The 25187-nt window shown below is 47.7% G+C and overlaps 2 protein-coding genes across 2 annotated transcripts in view; one reads left to right on the top strand and one right to left on the bottom strand.

Moving 5' to 3' along the window:
• Positions 1-24573, top strand: part of Angpt2 (angiopoietin 2) — a 48484-nt gene extending 23911 nt beyond the window's left edge. The window contains exons 2-9 of the mRNA XM_090353703.1: positions 1653-1808; positions 2984-3105; positions 7174-7406; positions 8078-8205; positions 12878-12979; positions 13855-14021; positions 17314-17444; positions 20485-24573. Coding sequence (XP_090209829.1) covers positions 1653-1808; positions 2984-3105; positions 7174-7406; positions 8078-8205; positions 12878-12979; positions 13855-14021; positions 17314-17444; positions 20485-20645 — 1200 coding nt within the window. The 3' untranslated portion in view covers positions 20646-24573. The remainder of the gene's footprint in view (positions 1-1652; positions 1809-2983; positions 3106-7173; positions 7407-8077; positions 8206-12877; positions 12980-13854; positions 14022-17313; positions 17445-20484) is intronic.
• Positions 1-25187, bottom strand: part of Mcph1 (microcephalin 1) — a 153775-nt gene that overhangs the window by 66157 nt on the left and 62431 nt on the right. The window contains exon 12 of the mRNA XM_090353739.1: positions 23017-23094. Within this exon, the coding sequence (XP_090209865.1) occupies positions 23017-23094 (78 nt within the window). The remainder of the gene's footprint in view (positions 1-23016; positions 23095-25187) is intronic.

The following is a 25187-nucleotide window of genomic DNA, read 5'->3' on the forward strand; positions in this document are numbered from 1 at the left end:
GAGGCTGGCATTGCTGTCATTGCTTCTGAAGAACAAATGTCTCTTTATTTGTTCAAGAGTAAGCAATGGGCAGGTCATACACATGTTCTCTCAGAATGTTGCTTTTGACTTCAAGTGTAAGAACACAAATCTTTTTCTCCCGTAGAGAAAATAATGATCTGCGTGTTTTAACCAGTAAGATTGGTATCCTATGGCATTTACTTTATTTAAACATACATGCAGGAAGAGTGATGTGTCTCTGCCCAAAATGTACTACATATGTACATAGACATCCTACAATGAAACACCCTTTGTACAACCAATAGTGCTAATACAAAATAAATGATGCATGCCTTTAAAATTGCGTATAATTGTATACAAACTATATATAAATGCACTGTACACGTGACACCTGCCTGTAAATACATATTGTAAGTTGCAACAGTCCAAGATCTACTTGCAGACATATCCCTGCACACACGTGTGTGCGCACACATGGAATCATTCTGAGCAGCCAGCTAGTGGTCATTTAAAAAAGGTATTCTATTGTGTTCAAGCTAAAAAGAAGATAAGGCAATCTAAAGTAGACCCGGCCTGCCTGTCTTTTAAAGAGTCTAAGTCTAATTTTAACTTAGAACTCACATTAAGACATTCAAATCATCAAGAGTCTTGTCTTGTGTCTTGGGAGTTGTGTCCACACTGACCTGGGGGCTGGAAGAGGTGGAGAGGCCTGATAGGCCTCATTTTCCCTCCAGGTTGTTGCCTTATGGCGAGGAAAGACAGACCTTTTTAAATTCTGTTCTGAAACACTGAAATAAAAAAGGTCAAGATTTTATTTGTGATAGTTTGTACAGGACGATTTCCCAAGTGCAGACCTAGAGGGATCGACAGCTCTAGTACATGCTTCCATGCCACACGCCACTCTAGTTCACGCCACTTCCCAGAACCAATCTGTGCATGTTGCCTTTGCTGGGCATTAGGAGTAACTAACTGAGGCGCTCATGCGTCGGCGGCCTGGCCAGAACTTTAACCGCATAAATCCCTTCATTTCCATGCTGGTGAAAGGGGGTGGCTATGGGAAATTCTTTTGGACAGTGAATTTCAATAATAAAAGTTACCATTTCTTGAAAGGTTGGAGGAAATAGGCAATTAATAGAGAAGTTCACACACACTAAGTAGGCTGGGCAAGGTGTGGAAGACGGTGCCAAAGGTACTGGAGTCTCAGAACAGGGCCCACAGGAGAAATGCATGTTGGATTGTTAGTGTTCCTTTAAAATAAATGTAATGGTAAAGGCTTCGAGGACAAGCGTTGGTAAATGACTGCTGCTGGAGTACCTGCCATGGTTCATTCTCATGGGGTTTGCTCTGCGGCTGTAGAGCCACTGCTCTCAGGACCACGGTGTGGAGCGAGGCTCAGGCAGAGAGCAGAGACCTGACTCCGCAGTAAACCCAGAGTCCAGTTCTACTCTTCTCACCACACCCGGGCCAGTCATGAGGCCCGACGAATGAACTGCCCCAGAGAATCCCACCCTGCACATCCACTGCACATCCTCACAGGGCAGGCCTCTGTCCTCAACTGGTTTTCTTGAAGGAAGGGGAGGATGGCAGGCAGGAGGGTAGGGTTTGGGAGGGCTTGACTAATACCCATCTTTCTCACGCTTGCTCTGTTTTAGCTTGAGAACTACATCCAGGACAACATGAAGAAGGAAATGGTGGAGGTCCAGCAGAATGCCGTGCAGAACCAGACAGCTGTCATGATAGAGATAGGGACAAACCTGCTGAACCAAACAGCGGAGCAAACACGGAAACTAACGGACGTGGAGGCCCAAGTAAGCAACAGAACAAGAAAAGTTCTGCCTAAATTCTTCCAGCCCATCAGAGTGAGAGATATAAACTGGCGCTGCTGACTGGGGGGGGGGGGGTGCAGCTGTGGCAGCCCTGCCTTTCCTCCTAGGAGAGGCAGGGTCTCTGTGGCTTCCTTCTTGGTCCCTCTCCCCCAGATTGCAATTATTTTATAAGGCTTATGAATTAAATAGGAGATGTGATTTCCTGGCTCTTTCGCAAACGCCGGCATAGAATGTGCCAAAGATGTAGCCCAAATTGTGGGTGCGAGTGTCAGAAGCCCAGGGCTTGGCAGTTTTCAAGGTGTACCCTCTGCCAGCTGGGGTCAGGCTGGGGCTTGGAGAAGGACAGGTTCCCAGTAAGCAATGACTCTTCAAGGACTCTGCTCTCTGGCAAGAGTCCCGACGTGCATTTTCAGGTGATGTCACACCCTGCAAAGCCATGACAGAGGATGTGAATCATCATTCTTCCTGCTGGAAGGTGGCCAGCTGCTGCACAGCCTGTCTTTAGAGCCGCCTGCACACAACAGGAAAGCAGCCCTCCACATGTCACCCGGCCGAGGGGCCTGCACCGCAGAGCTGGCCTTCCACTTGATATTGGGACTTTATTGTTTCCTAATTGGTTGAGGAGATGTTTTAAATTGGAAAAGGAAAAAATGACAAAAAGGAAATAAAAGGCTCACCCAGTGGACCCACACGAGGGGATGCCAGGCTAAGTATGAGCTATAGTTCTGAATAATGGAAGCATGTGACTTCTCATTACTTTGTCTACTGACAAACGAGAAGCATGAGAACATTCTGTGGGAGGAAAACAACTTTTTTTAAAAAAAAGATTTTGATTTCTGAAATATGATCATTTATACTCTCTTGTCTTGCTGCATGAAATAACATAGAAGAGAAAAAAATAGTATTATATTACCTGACACCAATGCCTCGGTCCAGAGCTGTTAAGGGCTTCTAAAGTAAAAACGTGACAAATGACTACAACACACTGGATAGAAGTCAGGATCCAGGCCTCTTTAGAACATGAAAAGTATGCCATGTGCCAAAATAGAAGAACTGGACTAACAAATAACATGATGTTTGCTGATAACTTGGATAACTGAATTAAAAGGTAGTTATGAAATTACTATTTTCAAATGATAACTCATTATTCCACTTAGGTCCTAAATCAGACGACAAGACTTGAGCTTCAGCTTCTGGAACATTCCCTTTCTACCAACAAATTAGAAAAACAGATTCTGGACCAGACCAGTGAAATAAATAAATTACAGGATAAAAACAGGTAATACAAATATTTGTAACTCTTAACTGTATGCTCTCTAGCAACAAAAATCATACCTATTAGTCATAATTACTAATTACTATTGATTATAAGTGCGGTTTTTCACAATGGTGAAACCATCATGTTCAGAGAGCCACTGAGAGGAGAATCCTCAACTTGTAACTAAAAGTAACTGTCTAGGTTTTGTTGCTCCTGAAAGACAGCTGCCCCTAACCATCCCAACTGTCTCAAAAGTTCATCATGCAGCTTCATCCATGAAACAAAACAAAACCAGAACAAGACCCCTGTGTGGAGAAACACTGGCCAAGGCATTTTAATATTAACTTTACCAAGCGTCTTTGTCTTTGAGACTTTGTTTCTTTTAATACGAAATGATTAACAGTGGGCAAACCACACCTATATAGTATTGTAAAGTCCTTGCCACAACGCACTTGTTTTTAGAAACAAAGGTGAAGGTAAATGTTAACTGATTCTATTAATGTTGAAAAAAAATCCCAAGATAAACAATCCAGAAATAAAACCTTCAAGTTCTGGGAGGGTCCTGTTTTCATAGGTCTATTGTAGTTGGGGATGAAAGAAGGAGATTTCACACCTATACCCAAACTGCTCATGTCCTTGTTTCTAATGGAGGCATGCAATGACATAGAGAACAGCTACCAGAATACATTCTTCCTGTTCACAGCTTTTAAACACTGCTTTAGTCTTAACCAGAAATGGTAAGAAACATTCCCATAACCCTTCACTGTCAATACAGAACTAAATGGAAGATAATTCTTTCTGCTCCCTGGGCACCAAGTCCAACTTATTACTGATTTAACGGTTTGAAAAGCAAACACATTTTCCTTACCCAAATATTTTTCTTCCATGTTTCAGATTTCTCTTCTGCACAGTAGGAAATAAAAATTTGACGCCAATCGCAGAGGACACTAATTTCATGTTGTAGTAAGCCAGGATGCGGGGAGCTTGCGGTTGTTTTTTGCTTGCCATGAGCATTAACGTCCCTTGGAGTGTGGGATGTGCTCAGTTTGTTGAACATACCCTAATACTGAAAACTGTCTCTCCTTGTCGGTTTCAAAATCAGATAACAATACCAATGACCATACCCTGGTGATAAAGTCAAGTATCCTTCCTTAGCCTGGGAAGGGAATTGGCTCCACAACCCTTCTCATACCCAAGTCCACAGAGGAGCAAGTCCCTCACATCAAGTGGCACAAAACTTGTACATAGCTTCCATACACATTCCTGTCGGCATAAACCATCTCTAGGTCACACAAAGTGCCATGTAAATAGATGTCTACCATAATGTCTAGATAATAACAAGAAAAAAAGAATGCAGGGACTTGTTTTGTATCATGCACTTTTCCCTCCAATTTTTTTTTTTTTACCAGTCCTGGGCTTGAACTCAAGGCCTGAGCACTGTCCTTGGACTTTCTCAAGGCTAGAGCTCTACCACTTGAGCCTCAGCACCACGTCCAACTTTTTTCTATGTATGTGGTTCCGAGGAATCGAACCCGGGTCTTCATGCATGTTAGGCAAGCACTTTAACCACTAGGCCAAGCTCCCGGCCCCTGCCTTTGCAATTTTTTAAACTAAAGTCCTTTGCATTTACCATCTCGTCTGACTTATATGGATCAGTGATGGATTTTTCCAGGAATTCACATCTAGTTTTATGCCATGTTATATTTAAATATCGTGGCCTTTCCTCTGTAAAAGTACCTTGTCAAACACATGCAACAGACCTGTCGCTTCACGTGCCGGGTACACAGGGCGCCTCCAGCTGCCGGTGGCTGCCACGGGCGCCCTGCTCCTGCGTGGCTCTCTCTGCCCCAGGGACGCTCAGGCTCGTACACCCCCGCCACCATGAAACCCCATGCAGCCACGGCCATGCCGAGGGAAGATTAATACCTGAAGTCACAGAAATCACTGCTTTTCTTAGGCACGAATACTCTCTTTTTTGCCAGTAACTTTACAAAGTAAATAGGAAGCTTTAGAATTTTAGATATTTCCATGAATATTTCCTGCCTTAAATTTTGACTAGCCTAGGTTTTTTTTTTTGCAAAACCTTCTTCACAAAGATATGTGAAGGGTGCTTCACATTTGCCAAAACCTATTTCCAATCATTGTCAACAGCTATCCAAAGTATAGCTGCTGTGTTTAGAAAACAGCTTTAAGCAAAGCCAAAATCCCCACAAGGGTCCACATTTCTTTCACAACTGTGCCTCAGATTTCCAGCCGAAGGAGTCCGTCTGTGTGGGCTTCCAGCGTTTTCTTTTAAACCTCGCTGGCTAATTTACGGGCTGTGTGTACAGTCGGTTGCTCTGGCCTTGAAACAGGATTCGGTACACACCCTCCCCTCTGCAGAGATGCAGCAAGAAGCGTAAAGTGGAAGAGCTGGGGCAGGCCACGAGATTGGGGCCCACTGGCTCTGCCTGTGGTGAGGGTCTAGGTGCACATGGGACCACAGCAGCAAGAGCTAGAGACAGAGCGATAGGGAGGGGTACGCTCCCCCCTAACTCAGCCTGGTGAGAGCTCAGAGGCTCCTACTCACCGACCCCCCTCCCACCCCGTCCACGGTTCCCACACAGAGCTGTGGAGGCGTGCACCACACCCACACCCTAACAAGACCACTCCAATTCCTGGTATTTCTGCCCATAGTGCATCACTCCAACTATGCGAATGGAAAACTGAGCTGTACCTAAGCCTGACTGTCAAGGCGACAGTCAGCAAACAAAACAATCAAAGAAGAGCCAGGCACTAGTGGCTAGACCTAATGATTTCAGTTCAAAGTCAGCCTGGGCCAGGAGGCCAATTATCTCCAACTAACCACCCTCAGGCCAGAGTGAAGCTGTGGCTCCACTTGGACGAGTGCTAGCCTTGAGCACAAGCGCTCAGGGATAGTGTGTGGGCCAGGTTCAAGCCCCAAGGCTCCTGTATGTCTGTGCATGCACACACACACACGACGACAGTGAATAAAGTGTCAGATTACTGAAGGCAAGTGATGCTCCACTTGCTTTCTTTCTGCACTTACCGATATTGGCTGTGGTTTTCATTACAATATGCAACATCCTCATGGCAAATTTACTCTGCATGGATTGCATCTGCTTAGAGCGTCCATTTCACTTCATGTGATTAAAAAATGCTAGCTGCAATTCATTTGAGAGTGGGCCCCATCTCAAGCACTGCGGTGCTCAAACAGGATTCCCTCGACACCAGGCAATGTGGCTGCACAGGGATCTGTCCTTGAAACCCCTGGAGACGCCGGCCTCAGAGCCAGCCTGGAATGAATAGTGCGATGCAGTGCGTCTTCCTTTATGCAAGTTCCCGCTTTATGTGAAGGTTAGAGTTGAGATCCCTGTGTAACAGCCCTCTGCGTGTCGTCATACTGCCGTGCCAGCATGGCCTTGGGAGGAAAAGGGTGTCATATTTGCACAGAGTGATTGACTGGGCAGGGGCCCCAGCGGTCACCCCACCTAACACCTCTTAAGATGGGTTTATTTGACTGGACAGACATTCCCTTATTGAAACTGCGCCTGGGATCCTTTAGGGGTAGGGAGGTGGCCGAGGCGACCCAGCTGGCGGTTCATGGAGCAACTGCCAGCCCCGTGCTCCTTCCACTGCCCTGTCTTGGCAACCCTGGTGCCAAGGCGTTCACGTGGTCTACATATGCTCTCAGGTGGTACCTCCTCACCGGTACTGACCGTTCAGCGATGACAGTATTTCTCCTTCAGTGGTGACTTGGAGAGTTTTGTCATTTCTGCTGGACAATGTGGAGATCTTTACTATTTCTGGATTTCCAGCATTTACAGTTGATAATGATTTTGTCTCTTAATCCAAAACAACACAAAACGAAAAACACCTCAGGAATGCCTCGATACATCGTTTATGGGACAGACGGGAGTAAGATGTGCTGGGGACTGCGTGGGGCAGTCCCCCCCCCGCCGACGTCTCACCTCCCAGGGGAAGGGGCACTCAGCCGCCCATGCCTGACTCCTCCGAAAGGGGTTCCCTCTGGACGAGGGCGGGGGTCAGGGGTCCCTGACAAGCCCTCACCCGAGCTTTTCCGGTCAGTGTTCTAGAGAAGAAGGTGCTAGCCATGGAGGGCCAGCACAGCGTGCAGCTGCAGTCCATGAGGGAGGAGAAGGAGCAGCTGCAGGTGCTGGTGTCCAGGCAGCACTCGGCCATTGAGGAGCTGGAGAGGCAGCTGCTCACCGCCACCGCCAACAACTCCGCCCTCCAGAGGCAGCAGCAGGAGCTGATGGAGAAGGTCGGAACCCTCATGGTCATGGTCGCGGCCTCCAACTGTGAGTGCGCCTCCCGCCACCTCCCCACCTGCTCACACACACGCCAGCCAGCACACGGGCCGGCGCACACACGCCTGGCTCAGAGGAGCAGGGCTGGCAAGCTATTCAACTAGAGTGGGGAGTTGGGTCTTCACGGATCCGCTCTTTTAATAAGCACCCCCACCCCACCCCGAAACTGAGAGGAGGCTTCCAGCGACCGGCATAAACATGGTCTCTAAGGAGGCCTGTTTGCCGCCAGGTCCTTGAATATATTTTGCCTTCTTCACTACTGTTTTAGAATAGTCTATCCGTCAGTCTCCTCTCAATGGCACTTCTGGACACAGACGACTGCGAGCCCCATGTCCACGCCCAGAGCACGAGCACGCTCCCACACATTCCCCTCCGGTGACTCAGTGGCCTCCGTTTCCACAGAGGCACCACTACGTGCCTATGTGCCCATGTCCGCAAACAGCAGAGCGACCGCAGGCCTGACACGGTGCAGGGCGGCTGTGGCTTGCCAGTTTGCAGGGTATGTTTTCCAATTCGCTTTGCTCTCTTTTCGGTTAAGATCTTATTTCCCCCACAGTCACAAAAAAGGAAAGGTAGCCATCAGACAGTGGCGGGACCAAGATCGCCTCCAGCTTCGAGGAGCTCTGAGCTTCACTTACATGCCTTTCTGTTTTCACATGCAGCCAAGAACCCCTTTTCTGTGAAAGAGGAACAAACCACCTTCAGAGACTGTGCTGAAGTTTTCAAATCAGGTCTCACCACCAGCGGCGTCTACACACTGACCTTCCCCAACTCCACGGAGGAAGTAAAGGTAAGACTGCATGCCCCACGCCCAGCAACAAGCCGGTCATTTCAGAGGGGCAAAGCTCTCCTCAGCCCTCCCAGCTCCACGGCCCTGAAGCAGCAGCTACAAGTATACACAAGTGATTTGCAAACATTTGCCTTCTCATCCAATGGAATGTTAGGAAGCCAGACATATACTAGGCAGTCCAGGTTTAAAAGACCATCAGTTTTTGCTTTTTTTTTTTTTAAACAAACAGAGATTGGTTGATTGCTCCAGCCCAGGAGTCCAAGGCCAGGCTGGGTACCCAGTGACAGTACCACCACCAACAAAATAACCCTACATCCAATGCTCTGTCAGAGACTTCTGCAAACGCCTTTGGCTTTCCTCTCTGCCTGTGAGCTGTGTGGATGGCGGATTGCCCTCTGCAGATGGAGCCTCTGCCCTTGGATACCAGAGTGCCAGCGGCTTTCTCACCACCGCTCCGCGCCCTCAGTGGAGATGGCAGCACACTGCCCAGGCCAAAGGCATCTCAGTGTCATTCTGTCAGGGAAGCTGTGACCTTCCACCAGGGGCCTGGAGCCACCCAGAGTAGGTCAGCTGTCACTGTGCCACTGGGGGGACAGTCCCATGAGACTAATGCCCCGCCCCCACCTCTCTAAATGTAGGCTAACTGTAGGGTCTGGGGCTCTTCCTTAGCTTTTTCTAGCAAGGCTGTGGCACTATCACGTGAGCCACAGCTCCGCTCTGTTTTTCTGCTGGTTAACTGGAAATAAGAGTGCCATGGACGGACATTCTTACCCAGGCTGGCTTTGAACATTGATCATCAGATCTCAGCCTCCGGAGTATTTAGGATTACGGCATGGGGCACCACTCTGCGCTGGGTTGTCCAGCAGGCAGGTTTCCATACAGCTCAGCTGCTGACAGTCGGCCTCCCTAGGAGGTGTCTCTGGAAGCTGCTTTGGGAGCTCTGTGTGTTAATCACCCTGGGCCCTGGAAGCAGTTCTGTGAGCCTCTCCTGGAGGTTTGCTGAGGTACAACAGCACTGCATGAGGCGCAGTGTGAAGGGTCACGTTCCCTCTGGACAGCCCCCCACACTGTCTGCAAACATGGCTACACTTAAATGCCAAAGCAACTCCATCTAGAACCTAAACTAAACCCTCTGGAAGCTGTCAGTGTGGAAACGGCACACTCTCCTGCAAGTAGAATCTTCTTGAATTCAGTATTAGCTTCAGCATTTAACAGGGTATCACAAGAAAATCACAAACACTTAAGGGTTTAAAGATGTGGAATTGGACATGGTAACATATACTTTGATTTTGAATTAAGAGATAAGTACTGTGCTATTTAAGATCATTTCTTCCAAAGAAATCATTCTAATTCACTCATGCTGCTTTAAATCAACCTTGAAAATCAGCTAATGTCCCCGGCGGCCTAGAAGCAGCGCCACGGGAGGAGGAAAAGCACAGAACAGTCTGCTACAGTTGAGAAGCGATAAGCCCCGGGCTCTGCCTTCCAGTCCCCTTGGCTGCCTGAGTTTCGCATGTTGTTGTTTGGCCCTCCGTGTGTCCCTTGGCACACGGGGCAGGCAGGGGTGCAGGCCTGTGTGGATGCCCCTGGTCCTAGGAGTGCCGCTCACCCGGCTCAGTGCCCTGTCACCCCTCCCCTCCCCGACGCGCTCTGCAGAAAGATGGAAAGATTTGCTATTCTGGGATCCTGTGACTCTCGGGTTCATGGTTGGAAGCATTAGGATTTATGTTCCTTTAAACCTTTGCAGTGAAAATAACTTCATTTACACAGCAGGGAACAATAATCTTTCAAAACCTCAACTTTTTTTTAATGCCTTTTGCTCTAAACTAAATGGTCTAGATTAGGTTACCTCTGAATTTCCTCCTGGGCTTGAGGCTTGCTGGGCCCCCGCGTGAGCGCTGGGCAGATCTAGATGGGCCAGCGCTCGCATTCCGGCTGTAGCCATGCGTGGCTCCGATCCTTCAGGTTGCTAATGGGGAACACAGCCCCACTGTGACAATGAAGACCCCGTACCAAGGGCAGGCCTTGGCCACTGGGGTGCCCTCTCCCCCCCAGACCCCGGGACATCTGCTTTCCGGGCCTGGAATACACTTCCACCCTGTGTCACCCAGTTCCACAACAGACTGCTCACTGTTTCTTTGGGACAGATTTTTTTTTTTTCTTAACAAAAGGCCTAAGTACGGAAACTTTATTTGAAAAATTAACTAAGGTTTTCTATCAAATACATTTACTAGAGGGCATTCTTGAGAAGCAGGAGACTATGCTTTTGCTAATCAGAAGCCTAAGATTCCTGACCTCAATTTCCTTTTTAAAAATTTACATTTTTATCTTTTTATTTATGTAATACAAAGGAATCAAACCCAGAGCCTCATGAATGCTAGGCAAGTAGTCTGCCACTATGCCACATTCCCAGCCCCTGCCCTTCAATTTCTTAGGACACTTGACTCTTCAGTGTTTGTTTGCAACTCAGCCACTTAGAGAAAGCATTTGAGTTGAACGAAGCTGGACCCTGAAATCAGGAATTGCTTGTTGCAGAGCACTAAGCTTTATAGCGAGATGTCAGGTCCCTGAGGCAGGCACGGCCAGATCTCGGGCACCCACCGAGAACGTCTGTCTTTCTGATCCGGATACAATCGACTTCATCATCTTTCACCTAATATCTCCTGGCTATGTGGAAAACTATTTGAACGCTATCTCTCTCTGCAAGTTTTATAAACCAATGAACCGTAATTCTTTGGTTTTATAAATCATCTGTTGTACTTTTTAAGTAAAATTCTGGATGGAGTATTAAGAAAAGGTTCTAATTAGCCTTGTCATGGTCTCTAGTAGAGTCAACGCTGCTATGGGCTGTGATTCTTGAAATCCCACTCCTGCCTCTGCCTCTCAGAACAAGATAAACTTGTCCACTAAACAAGAGAGAGCAGGCCTTTAGATATCATTCAGTAATCATCACCTTCCTCATGAATGGTGGCTTGGCTCTGGTGGGTGCAGCCAGAGCCACTGTCTGGGACACTGCAGAGGTAACTTTCTTGCAGACTCAGGAAGCCTCATTCCATGAGTTTACTCTGCAGATCTTGAAACCCACAGGTGGACTGGAGCAGCACTGACCGCTTTGTGGAGCACAGGCGCACAGGAAGCACTGTTACTCATGTACTGACTTCAACCTGGAGCCGGGCTGAGGGGCTTTTGGCCTATTAACAGAGGGTCAGGTTTCTCTGTTCCCTCCCCCTTCCCCGGCATGAAACAGTGGAAAAAAATATTACACAGGAACTCAAGAGACCTTAGTCAAGGCCTACCCACTATTTAACAAGTGAATGACTGATACAATGAATCAGTTCTAATTAAATCATGTCATCTGTCAAAAATTCAGATCACTGCTATCACAGCCGAGTTGTTGCAAAATTGGAGAAAACATATGCAAAATACTGTGCATGGGGCTGGGAAAAGAGTGAGGGGTACGACCATGAGAATGACACTCAGGGAAGCAAACACCAACGCCAGCTGACTCAGAGTGAAGGCTTTCCTTCAGCACGTCAAGTTTATGTTGAAACCAGAGAGATGATGTTCTCATTAAAACGCAACTGTCTCTCTCGTCCAAGCCCTACGGCCACTGGGGCAGGGGATCTGAGCTGGATCTTCATGGGGAGAGACAGGAATCCTGAGGGGAAAGTCCCCGAGGAGGAGGGATTCTAGTGCCACCAGCACCAGACTTGAGAGGCCAGCCTGGCTCCCTTGCTTTCCTGTTGCTTAGGACTGTGCCCTTATCCCCTGGCCCCCTTGTCACTCCTGTCCTAGGATCGTAACTCATAGCCGAGACCAGTTCCCACAGTAAACTGGCCCTGCCCAGAAGAGTCTACCTCACTCTCTCAAAGACCATGGAACATAACAGAGGACGGGTAGTTAGGCTTCATTTCCAACATGGTACCATTCCCTACCTTGTATGCTCTAGGGAATGTCTCTTTCTTTCTGGCAAAGTATTTTCTGTCCTACTATAATCTCATTATTGAAAACCTTGTTTACGGAATCTTTTTAGAGGTCTTAAGCTTCATAATAAAACAACAGTTAAGTTGAAAATAAGCACGTATGCTCTTAGGCCAAGAAAGAATTCTGTGTCTGGACAACGTTGAAACCCACTGAATCTGTTCAAAAAACAGAAATAAAGAACTGGGGAGAAAAATACCATAGACCGTAAGAGAAGCCCAGAGAAGCCTGAACTGGTGCCCCAGGAGAGTCTCCCAGCCCAGTGTGAGTCACGTGGCCCCGCTCCCTGGTCTGGCCCTGTGCCTTGGGTGGACAGAATCACCCAGTTACTTGTTGTATACTGAGGAAGCCTGATGACCCCGTGGTATGAGACTGTGATGGGGCTGGTGGTTAGGGGTGCACCAGGCCTGAGAACCCCGGTTAGGGGGTCCCTCTGCTACCCTGGCTCATTTTCAATGGATCTTTCCAAACTCTCCATCTTGGGTCAGCAATGACACTGGGATATTTACCCTGGAACAGATGGTGACCAGAAATTTGCATTTTCATCAGCATATCTGTGTCTATCCCTATGTAATTTTGATTATCATTTCAAATATTCTCAACCTATTGTTTAAAAACAAAGGCAAGCTTTACTCTGAGTGTTGTCGCAGAGGGATGGCACCTCTGGGGCTCATTGCACCCCTCCCTGCAGGCCTACTGCGACATGGAGACGGGCGGAGGTGGGTGGACTGTCATCCAGCAGCGGCAGGACGGCACCGTGGACTTCCAGAGGACGTGGAAAGAGTACAAAGCGGTATGGATGCATTCAGGCCATCTCCCAAGAAATCAGTCCCATTGGGAAAACATTAATATGTTCAGAACCCTAATCCCAAATCCCAAGTTTGCTAATGACTTTTGAAAAGTTTTAGGAAACTTCTTTACAGCTGGTGTTTCAGTCTCCAGTAAAGAATGTTCTAGTCTAGGTGACTAAAACTGTGTGTCCAAACCCAGCCTACAGTGTCCAGGGCCTCGGGCCTCACACTTTAAAATGTAACTGCCACACTTCTTTCTCTGCTAGAGGTCCCTAGCCAGTTCTAGTCATTTAATACTCATTTTCTTCTAGAACAGCATAGTTTCTCAAACTCAACCTTGTTAAAATTTCTTTCCTGAGCCAAATGCTGGTGGGTTACACCTGTAATCCTCGCTACTCAGGAGGCTGAGATCTGAGAATCACAGTTTGAGGTTAGCCTGGTTAAGAAAGTCCATGAGAACCTTAACTCCATCCAGTGAGCCACCAAAAAGCTGGAAGTGGAGCTGTGGCTTAAGTGGTTAAACACCAACCCTGGTGGAAAAAGCTAAGGGATAGTGTCAAGGCCCTGAGTTCAAGCCCTAGTCCCTAAACTATTTCTCAGGTCCCAATTTAATAGAAGCACTTTAAAGAAAGACCAAATCTAAGCACTGGTTCCTGTAATTCTAGCTACTCAAGAGGCTGAGCTCTGAACCTCTCAGTGGGAAGCCAGGCTGGCCAGAAGTTTGACACACACACACACACACACACACACACACACTTTCCTGGGAAAGTGTACACAGGAACTGATTTCTGCCATCATTCCAGTCCACTGCTAAACTGATGCTAGACACATTAGGAAACAGGAGGTGAAGTAAGGGAATCTCACCACTTGATTGCAGGGGTTTGGCAGCCCTTCAGGAGAGCACTGGCTGGGGAACGAGCTCGTCTCACGGCTGACCAATGAGCAGCGTTACATGCTGAAGATCAGCCTGAGGGACTGGGAGGGGAACGAGGCATACGCGCTCTACGAGCACTTCTATCTGTCCAGCGAGGACCTCAACTACAGGTACGTCACTCGTGATCGCAGGCCCCAGCAGGACTTCTGGGGGTTTTCCCAGAGCGCAAAGCCATCCGTAGCCATTCAACCATCATCCAGACACAGATGACTTTAAATGGCCTTGTTCTGAGTCACTGCTGCCTTGCTGACTTTCTTGAGTTATAAAATTCTGACTTTAGTTCACATGATACAAAGACAACTTCCTGAAGATGGTTTTTAGCTTATTTTCTGTGCCACACCCTCAAAGACTAGATCCTGCATGCAAACACGTGGTCGGTGTCCATGGCTGGGGTAGAGCAAGTGAATGTCGCCTGTCCCTGCTTCACGCTTCTTGGGGACGTCACAGCTGACAGATTCCTGTGGCTTACTATTTTCTCCAAAGGGTATCTACTTTTGGAAGGTAAAATACACAAAACCCTTCTGTTCAGTCAGGATGAGCTGCCAAGTTAAAAAATAGCCAAGCTGGGCCGGGTGGCGGTCAGCCCTCTGCTCTGGGGACCAGAGAGCACAGCCGAACCACAGCAGCATCTTAGGGGACAACAAGCCTGAATGTCCCACCAGTGTTACCACATGGACTGCACTTCCACAGGTGGGCTCAAGGGCAGCTGGCCAGGAGACAGGACTGGCCAGGAGACTAGGCCAGTGGCAGCACAACTATTACCCTGTCAGCACCACAGGAGCCCAAGCATCTAGACTTGGGGTGTTTAGGGGCCACGGGTCGTGGTAAAACCCTTATTCTGTGGGCAGGCCAGTAAGTGAGGCTCACAGGAATGCCTCAGTGGTCATGGCAGGCAATCTCCAGTTCATTTGTGCCTGCCTCTGGCCCTGGCCTGGCATCTTGGGGGCATGTCAGGGTGGCCAGCACAGGAAGCCAGCAGGAGCCCAGGGGCCCGAACACCAAAGGATGCCAGGAGAACCAACTTCGGAAGCAGTGATGAAGACTCAGAGGCCTGCTTTGAAAAGCTCTGGTTTTTAAAATGTCAGTGAAGCACAGCTATCACTGCTCATCATGGAGACAGCAGGGAGGTGAGTGGGGAGGGGAGGGGGGTCTCTGCACAGGCCCCCTGACTCAGAGAGCTTGGACTTCAACAGATCTAAGACACAAGGAGTCCTTGCTGCATTAACTCCAAGCTAAATATTTTCTCAACTGGCAGTGATTAGGAATCTACAATAGAGAAATCGAAAAAAATTAAAAAGAAACACAAAATTAAGGATTAGATTGTTTGTATAAGAAGATTTTACAAAATGGGTCATTACCCTTGCATGCTGACATTTTATAAAAATACTTTAAACTGAGGTGGTGTTTAGCAGGTATTTCCTTTAGAAGTGCAATCACTTTTTGGACATGTCATTTAAAAAGCACACGCCAGCGGCTTCAGAATGTGCACCCTAGCAAGCATGGGGCCCCGAGTTCAAACCCCAGTACTGCCATACCTCCTTACCCCACTGGTGGCTTCAGTGTTAATTTACTTGGCGGCTGGGAGCATGATGTAGTGGTAGAGTGCTCGCCTAGCACGTACAAAGTCCTGGGTTCAAGTCCTCAGTACCATATGCATACAAAAAGCCAAAAGTGGTGCTGTGGCTCAAGTGGTTAGAGCTCTAGCCTTGAGAAAGCCCAAGGACCTTGCTCAGGCCCTGAGTTCAAGCCCTGGGACTGGCAAAAAAAATACCACCCTGATAACACATGATGCCAGTGTGATGTACTGAAACGGCAGAGACAACTATGAATGCCCAGAATGCTGACTGGGTTCAGCATCTACTTTCATTTCCCCTGAAGAATATTCTTTAGGGGAATATTATTCCTAGTTGATGGATAACTGAAAACTTGTTATAAGACAAGGATAAATGAATCGAAGCACTATATTCTTTTAATAAAACTGGACCAACTCTTAAAAATTGTTTTCCACAAACATTCTGGCAGTTTAATACAAACGCAGATTTCATTGTTAAATAGTCCACATTGCCATTTTACCCCATGACCATACAAAATCAACGCATGCCAACTGGAAGTAATTTTAAGGAAGAGGCCATGCTCAGTAAAATCTAATTTTATAAGGAGGCTTGCTAAGCTAGTGGACTACTGAGGGATGTATAAGCTTCTGCATGTGGACTAACTACTTAAATGGCATTCTTCCTTAGTTTGCTTGCCTTGGGAACATTTGATCAATGCCACCAGAACTAACCCTTCACAGGACACAAGAGCCACGGGGCGGCGGGGGTGCACCCTTGTCAGCCGAGCAGGACGTGAAGGGGCTGGGCTGAAAGCTTCAGAATGCCCCGCCGGGAGAACCTCGGAGCTGCCACCACGCAGCAGGTGTACAGAGAGAGCATGAACACTCACACGCATCAGGGCCTGCAGCCCGGGACTGCCCCTCTTCCCAGGGACAGTGCTGGAATGTGGCATGCCAGTATAAACTGGGGGATGACAGGACAGGACACTCATGCCACCACTGCAGGAGTTTGCTCTGCAATGCTGGCTCGGGGCTGTGAGCTCTGGTGCCGCTGGATGTGACCCCAGGCTCTGAGGGTCAGATGCTGTGTGCCAACCCAGAGACAGCACATTCCCGCAGCCCTCCCTGCCACATGAATGCCAGCTTGACCCCTCCTGCCCTGTCTTCCCGCCGATGCCTGTAGATCTGTGAGAATTTATTTGAAAACCATGCATTCTCTGCCTTTTCTTTGGCTTCTCCTTGTGGTACCGAGAGTGTGGCTGAAAGGAGTCACACTTCAGCTGTATTTTGAAAGTGTGTGACATTATCTAGTAGTGTCTTAGTAGGACATTTCTTTCTTTCCTAAAGTTGAATGATTCATGACACTGGTATATAGAACTGGTGCCAGAGGAATGTTTTCTACACAGTTTCATAGACTTCTATCCCAAACTCCAGGACCATTGTCTGCTGTCTCTCCGCCCCACCCCACCCTCCGGGGAAAACAATGGAATCTGAGGCTGTGCAGGCCTGTGGGCCTCCTTTACTTTGGGGTCCTGGGGAGCCCCTTTATGCGGCAGTCACCTCTTCTGTTTATCGGAAAGCAGCGGGAAAATAAATTGTAGTCCCTGCTGATATTTGTGTAAGCGATATGTGTTAGAGCGCGTATGAAAACATCCCTCTGTGCTGAAGGATTTGATGATAAGTCGGTTCCTGTTTATACCAGTGCAAAATATTTTGTTCAGCGTAGCCACTGAGCACACAGGCCAGCACTTGGGTAGAATGGAATTCTTCACCAGGAAAATTTTTCCACTACGGTCCACAAGCAGCCCAAGCCAATTACAGCTTTTATTTTTTCCTTTGCTTGCTTACAGGATTCATCTCAAAGGACTCACAGGCACTGCGGGCAAAATAAGCAGCATAAGCCAACCAGGAAATGACTTCAGCACAAAGGACGCGGACAATGACAAATGTATCTGCAAGTGCTCCCAGATGCTCACGGGAGGTAGGTCGTGCTCGCTCCCTATTTGTGCTGGCCAAGGGTGGTTTCGAGGCATACAGGCTTATGCCAGCCTCACATGGATGGCTGACAGGCCCAGCGTTTCAGAGACAGACACGTGGGCTTGGTCCAGGTAAACTGGTTCCTCACTCGGCCCAGCTTAGAAGTAAGAGCAGGACTCCCGGCTGTCCACGGGCAAACTCCCCACACACAGCCCGCACACACTGGAGATGTTATTGATATGGGGTTTGCTGAGTCCCAGGGGCGAAAAGGATGGAATTATTCTGTTCTGCCTCCTTTCCAATTAATAATTCAATGTGTGAACAAGGAACTTCTAGATGTCTATTTTGCATGAAGATTTCATGAACACATAACAAGTATTTATAAATACGAACCACTGTCAGTTAGCACACACCTAGGATTAAAATGAGTGATACCAGTTTTAAACAAGGGGATCTTGCCTCCCACTTTCTGTCAGATTGCTCTACCCATGAAGGGGAAACCGACCTCATTCACAAAGGTCTGCGAGGCTGTTGCTTAGAGAGCTGGACTGGTGTTCAGAAACATCTAAGAGTCCAATGATAGGAGCCAACTGTTAAGAAAGAATCCTTCCTAGATGCGCAAGTTTAGAAACTGAGTGATGAGAAGTAGTGACTGACATTAGAAACGTCTGACAAAGGGTGTCAAGTCAGGCCTTGAACTCAGGCCTCACACTCATAGTTGGCTTTTTTTTTTTTTTCCCCTGAAAAGGATGGTATTCTCCCACTTGAGCCATATCTCCACTTTTGGATTTTTTGCTGGAGATAGGAGTCTCTTAGATTTGTCTGCAGGGCTGGCTCTGAATCGCAATCCTCCGATCTCTGCCCACTGAGTCGCTAGGTTTACAGGTGTGAGCCACCAGCACCCAGGGTCCAGTCAGGTTTTCATTACACTAAAGGCTGAACGCATCAACAAGGACTCCACCAGCAGAAACTGGCAGGGTTAGCACAAAGCATGTTAGTAAAACGGATTCCAGAAACGCACACGTATGAGCTGCCGGCAACAGACGTTACAAATACGAGGTGCTGCCAGGGGAGAAAGAGATCTAAGCGCTACGGCATTGCACTGCAGTTGGAGCCTGCAGGAGTCGAGCAGAGGGTTTAGTTAGGAGAATTCCGTGGCCTCCAGTGGTTGTCAGGGTTTGGAGCGACGCCGTGGCTCTGGAGGCAGGAATGCTCACCCGTGACTGGCCTTCTCCTCTAGCCACGGTTATTTCCAGGACACAACATCATTATACTGATTGATACAAAAAGCGGTCATGTCCCCAGCACACCTCCATCACCCTTCCAAGTCAAGGATGGGGGGGGCCTGGGGGAGGGAGTGTAGGTGGGCCCCCCCTTCGCCTGCCACACTCACGCCAGCCAGGCCTCTGCAGAGGGGAGGCTGGAGGTCTCATGCAAGGACACAATGTGTGTCTTTACCCACATCAAGATTCAGGGGTGGAGAGGGAACTGAGGGAAGCCATTGTGGAGGTGGAGAGAGAAAGCGAAGAGCTGGGCGTCCAAAGAGGCCCCGCCTACCATCTGCTGGCCCAGAGGCCGTCCTGCAAGTCTGTAGACGAGAGATGGGCTGAGAAATACTCACAGGCTAAAACACACACACACACACAGCTGTGCACAAACACCGCCGAGAGGACAGGGTCTCCCTATGGTGCCCAAGAGATACTCCTGCCTCAGCCTCTGAGGGCTGAGATCACCAAAGAGCAGCCGTGCCTGCTTCTTCAGTTAAGAAATGCAATATTAAACAGGGACTGGTGGCTCACGCCAGTCATCTCAGCTATGCAGGAGGCAGAGATCTGAGGATTGTCGTTTGAAGCCAGTCCAGACGGGCAAGTTCGTGTGTGTGTGTGTGTGTGTGTGTGTGTGTGTGTGTGTGTGTGTGTGTGTGTGTGTGTCTCTCTCTCTTTTTTTTTTTGGTGGGTCATGGGGCCCTTCAGCTTAAGGCTACCACCCTACCCCTGGGCCTGGGTGTTGTCCCTGAGCTCTTCAGCTCAAGGCTACCACCCTACCCTTGAGCCAAGCCCCACTTCCCATTTTCTAGAGGTTAATTGGAGATAAGAGTCTCCTTTTGTGTCTCAGCTGGCTTTGAACCTTGATCCTCAGATCTCAGCCTTCTGAGTAGCTAGGATGACAGGCGTGAGCCACCTGGCTCAGGCATCATGACTCTCATCTCCAGTAAACTGCCATGAAGTTGAAAGCACAGGAGTAGGTCAAACGGTAGCGCACGCACTGGTCTGGATTGAGTGATATAAGAAACAGCACCCAGATTCGAGCCCTAGTACCTGAAAACACAGACACACACACACACAGACACACACACACCCACACACATACACACGTGCGCGTGCACACACACAAACACCCCCCCACACACACACACGCGAGCGCGCGCACAGTCACAGAAGCTGCTGTGTGAACACCATCCTGCCCTGAGGCCACCTCTAGACTGAAGTTCTCTTAGTTCCGCCCATACAAGGCTTGAGAGCGGTACTCAGCTTTTCTGGCAAATCCTAGCAGCGCTGTGTGTGTGTGTGTGTGTGTGTGTGTGTGCAGAGGTATCCTTGCCCACACTGCTGGGCAGGGCACCCTCTGCTGCCATGATCTATCATTGACCACTCTAGCTCTTCTGTTCTTTTTCAAGCTTACGTTTCTTTTGCAAGCTGAGCGTCTGACATTTGGGTTCTATTTCAACCAAAACAAAGTTGCTGGCCCCTCCAGCAGTCCGGAACTGTGCAGCCCACTGTGCAGCTGGACCGGAACGTGATGCTGGCCCGAGGAGAGCTGGGCTCCCTTTTCCAGGCATGCAGGAGGCTGGGCACGACGGGCCTCTACCCAGGGCACCGTGGTGGGAGCTAGAGGGCTTGGGGGAAAACTTGCCACCCTGGAGCCCCGAGGACACGGGGTGCAGCGGGCACAGCGGGCACTCGTGGGCAGGGGTGTGGGCTCCAGCGCTGAGGTGGGAGGGGCCTCAGCCGGGTCCTGATTGCTCTGCTGTCTTGCCCCTGCAGGTTGGTGGTTTGATGCGTGTGGGCCTTCGAACCTGAACGGAATGTACTTCCCCCAGAGGCAGAACACCAACAAGTTCAATGGCATCAAGTGGTATTACTGGAGGGGGTCAGGCTACTCACTCAAGGCTACAACCATGATGATTCGACCGGCCGACTTCTGAGAGTCGGCCGGTGAGAACCGTTTGACTCCCAGCACTGATCACGCATGGCGTGTGCCTTCTCTGTGTGCCGGGACAGCCCACGACCCTTAGGTCTGCTTCGTTCAAGGAACGCGAGGAAGCACCGGGTCTCCAAGAGGGGAATTCAAGGCCAAACGTCACTCCAACAACCGCAGCCTGTGTGTCCATACCACCTCCAAACACATTACAGGCGAGCTGTCATGGATAACTGGAAAGCAGAATGCCAGAGCTGGACAGGGTCCCAGAGCCACGCTCCTCGGGCCCTGTCTGCCGACTGCACATAGCCCTGGTCCTAAACTCGCCTCGCTAGCTCAATGGAAAGGAATACCACAGTCTGTAAGCCATAATACACACACACACACACACACACACACACACACACACTCGCACAAATATGTATATATATATTTTTTTTTCAGGGATTTCCCAGGAACTGGTTATTGTATTTTAATATTTTTTGAAAAACCAATGCATTTTATATTCCTCTTAGGTGCTTCAAATGTTCATTTTGAAAACAGTATATTTACATTATCTGATGACGGCTTAGTTTTAATTTAATGCTCAAAGAACACATATTGCAAATTCATAAGGTGACAATTCCTAGGTGTTCTGAAATCACTAGGGAGGGGTGTTTCCGGGATGATTTACCATTTGTTTGGCCTGGATGTGAACTATGAAGGCATTTTTAGTAATTAAATATAACTTATTATGTTTATGATGTTTAACTTTTATGATAATATTTATAATTTTTGTAATTCGGTTATGACACAACTGTGCCTCATGACAAGGAAACATTTGATATTTAATGGAAAGATTATGCATTTAATTTCACACAGTGGTCTACTTTCCTTTCTAGTAAGATGTACTTTAGAAAACTATGCTAACGTTTAGTTTATGCTGACAAAAATCATTCTATCTAAGCCACTTACAAGGCTCTACTTCTCAAGACTTGCCTCTCAATTCATTAAGGAGAAAAATAATTCGCTTTAGTAATATTCTGAAGTTCATCAGCAAATGAAAGGCTTTAGAATGCAAGACAAAGCCAGCTCTTCACAGTGTACTCAGATGTTTACAGCAGTATTTGAGAACATAGCTAAATGCTTGCGACTGCAAATCTAGCTCCTACTGTTTTAACTCCTTTTGAAGTTTAGTGCACTTTATCCTATCAACATCTGTGTAAGGAATTTGAGTCCCTGGATAGGAAGTTTGGACTCAGGTCCACTGCTGGACTTCCTGCATGACCGCCTTCCTCTCAGCCTGTCCTGTTTTCCTGTGCTGATTCAGTTCATCCCCGCTGGCCCCAGTCTCAGCATCACAGTCAGTCTATGGACTCAGTGGGTTCTTAGACTCCTACAATGCTTAAGAAAGCTTGAAAAATTGATTATATCAAGTTAAAACACACACGTGATAGTTAGAAAGCTTCACAGACCAAAGGCCACAGGGTTAGACCTCCAGCGAGGGAATGACTCCCCCTGAGGTGGGAAAACCGAGAAGGACATGCCGAATTGACACCAAATCCTTGTGCAGGCAGGAGATGTGCATTTCGGAGAGCAGCCGAGCTATGGAATTGCTCATTATTCAGGGTTATCCATAATCTCTGAGGACAAGAATGAGCGGAATCTGTGTTTTCACTTTACATTCAATTCCTGACTCAGTATTTCAAACAAACATTCTCCCTGGGAGGACTTTTTATTTCTTTTCTTAAAAAATAATTTACAGGGTTGAAAGGAAGTCACAACAGTAACCTTAAAAATGAAAACAGAAACAAAGCAACAACCAGGTTAGCTGCAGTGGGAGCACGAGGCCGGCCCTGCCTGCAGCAACTTCACAACTACACAAGATCCACAGCAGACATCTCCACTTAGCTTTCACTCACCTACCTTTCAATAGAACAAACTCTCTCAAAGGAGTCAACATTCTTGAAAAACAGAAGCCAGCCTCCATACAATCCTGCTTCTAACTAAAGCAGCCTACTTACACTTCAGCAGTCCTCCACCTTAAAAATTCAGAACTTGTCACTTCTCCATTTAATTCTTACAAGTCAGTAACATTCAAGTGGCATTTAGGAAAAACGAAGTATGACGACCACACCGTAATCAAGGCACAACGTTTGTCTCTACCAGTGAAGCTTCCACTTAAAATAAAAGCATCTTTCCTTTCTGAGAATCTAAGTTCTCATTTCATTTTCACTACTTTTCAGAGTATTTACACAAATAAGTTGGTAAAAGTTCTTCAGCTCACATGTGTTCTTAGTTTCAGTATGAGCGCCCTTTATGTACTAAGCTGAGCTATGCTTCTAAGAATTTTCCGAGAATACCAAGTTGCACTGACTGTCACAATGACAGCAACTTACAGGAGCTGCAGGGAAGTGGGTTGAAAGTTCGAAAGGTTCCTCAGAAATCCAGTGACCCAGCTCCAAAGACCACAGCACCTGTAAGAGAGGCAATGAAGGACACATGAGGCTGTGCACAGACCATCCACACTGCTAGGGCAGGGACAGAGCAGCATGCAGCCCCACACTCCACAGTGTGCCGTGGAGGGCGCTAAGCCCCTGGGAGGGAGAACGCTTGCTGTGGCTACCAATCTGAGTGGCTATCTCTGTGAAGTAAAATACTTCAACATCAGCCTGGTTTCTAAGTGTAAGAGAGGGATATTATACACATGGAACGTCATCTCCTTGGGAAGCAGAGATCTTTGTTCGAGGTCAGCTTGGGGAAAAAAGTTACCGAGATCCCATCTCAACTAATAAGAAGATATGGACCTGTCATGTCCCCTGATAAGCCAGAGCCACCAGATCTGGAGGCATAGACCAAGTGGGGACATGTCGGCTGGCAAGGGCAAGCATGGAGGTCAAACTCCCCAACTTATAGAATTATTTAATTAACTTAGGATTTTATTAATTAAAATAATCAGTGCTGGCCTAGTATGCATGAAGCCCTGGGCTGGATTCCTCAGTACCACATACACAGAAAAAGCTGGGAGTGGCTCTGTGGCTCAAGTGGTAGTGTGCTAGCCTTGAGTAAAAGAAGCTCAGGGACAGAGCCCAAGCCCTGAGTTCAAGCCCCAGGACTGGCAAAAACTAAATCTGGAAACGGGGTGTGGTTCAGTGGTAGAAGACCCTGGACTTGACCCCTAGAATGATTGAACAAATGAATTCATAGATGGATGGTTGGATGAATGGATGGATGGATGACAAAGAACAAAGAAGTAAATAAATAACTGTGGGAAGCCAGAGTACAGGCCCAGATTCAAAGGCATCCATTCTTGACTTGTGACTTTGTTTCCAGCATTGGCAAATACTTGGAAAGGACATTTTTTTTTTCTAAAACCCTAGAGTCTAGAGCCTTGAAGAGGAAAATGTTTCACAAACCATTTCACCACCACCACCACCACCACCACCATCATCATCATCATCATCTAATTTCAATTACTTGAATGCACACAGTTGGATGATCAAAACAATGTTTCCACATTTAGTTCAAAAATGTTTAAGAGACTCAGAAATCATCTCTGTTACATATCCAAGCTTCCTAAACAAAATCTGTATTTCTACCCATCACAGGTTCATAGCTAAGCTAATCAAACTGAACTGCATACCTATGTTTAATTTTAATCTGTATCTTTATTTCTTACACTCAGGGCACCTACCCTTTTTTAAAAAAAAAATGTTGTATTTTTTTAAACTAGGATTGCTATGTGAAGCCTCAGCTCTTCATGCTAGATGACCCGGAATGGGTCTGTGGCTCCTTTCTGGTAATTTCCATGCTCAGCTCCATCTATGGGAGGTTAATCTTAAGTACTTCCTTCTGTATAAATTAAAGCTAACACTTAACATGCAAGAACAATATTTCTTTTCCTAAGGAAATGTAGGCATGATAGTGAAATAAATATAAGAGTCAGAAGTGGAATGCACTTTTCAGTACCAACTTGGTTCTTACTACAAACAGATGCGTTTATTTATTCAACAGCTACATTATCCTCTCATTTGTGGGCATTTTAGTGAGAATCCACCACCAATAAAAACAGAACCCAAGCGAGGTACCAGAACCTCTGTGGGAGGTGTCTCTCCCAGAGCATGCCGGGAGCCTTTGGGAGAAGCAAAGCCTGACCCCGCAGAAGGAAGAGAAGGCCCACAGGAGAGCAGACAGGGCGAGCTGGGTCTCAAATGTGCACCAAGTCCACTAGGCAATAAGAACAAGGCGGGAAGGCTCTGGAAGTGACTCAGGACAGCAAGGTAGGGAAACACGGCTTCCATCTCAGGAGGAGGAGACTGCGGAGGGGATGGGAGATGCCAGGCCCAGGGCCCCCAGCTCCACACAAAAGACAGGACCTCCAATCCCAGCTCAGTGTGCAGGGCATTTGATCAGTTAAGTCTCTTTGCTGTTTTCCCCTCTTTCTTTTTGTCCAGGCCACACTGTTGAGAGAAGGGACAAGGGAGGGAAAGGGAGAGATGGAGGGAGGCTCAGCGTATCAAGATTAGTTTAAGGAAATTATTAGAAAACCACTCTACCCCCAAACCCGGTT

Source organism: Megascapheus bottae, chromosome 20 (genome assembly GCF_031878675.1).
Source record: "Megascapheus bottae isolate mThoBot1 chromosome 20, mThoBot2.hap1, whole genome shotgun sequence".
Taxonomy (NCBI): domain Eukaryota; kingdom Metazoa; phylum Chordata; class Mammalia; order Rodentia; family Geomyidae; genus Megascapheus; species Megascapheus bottae.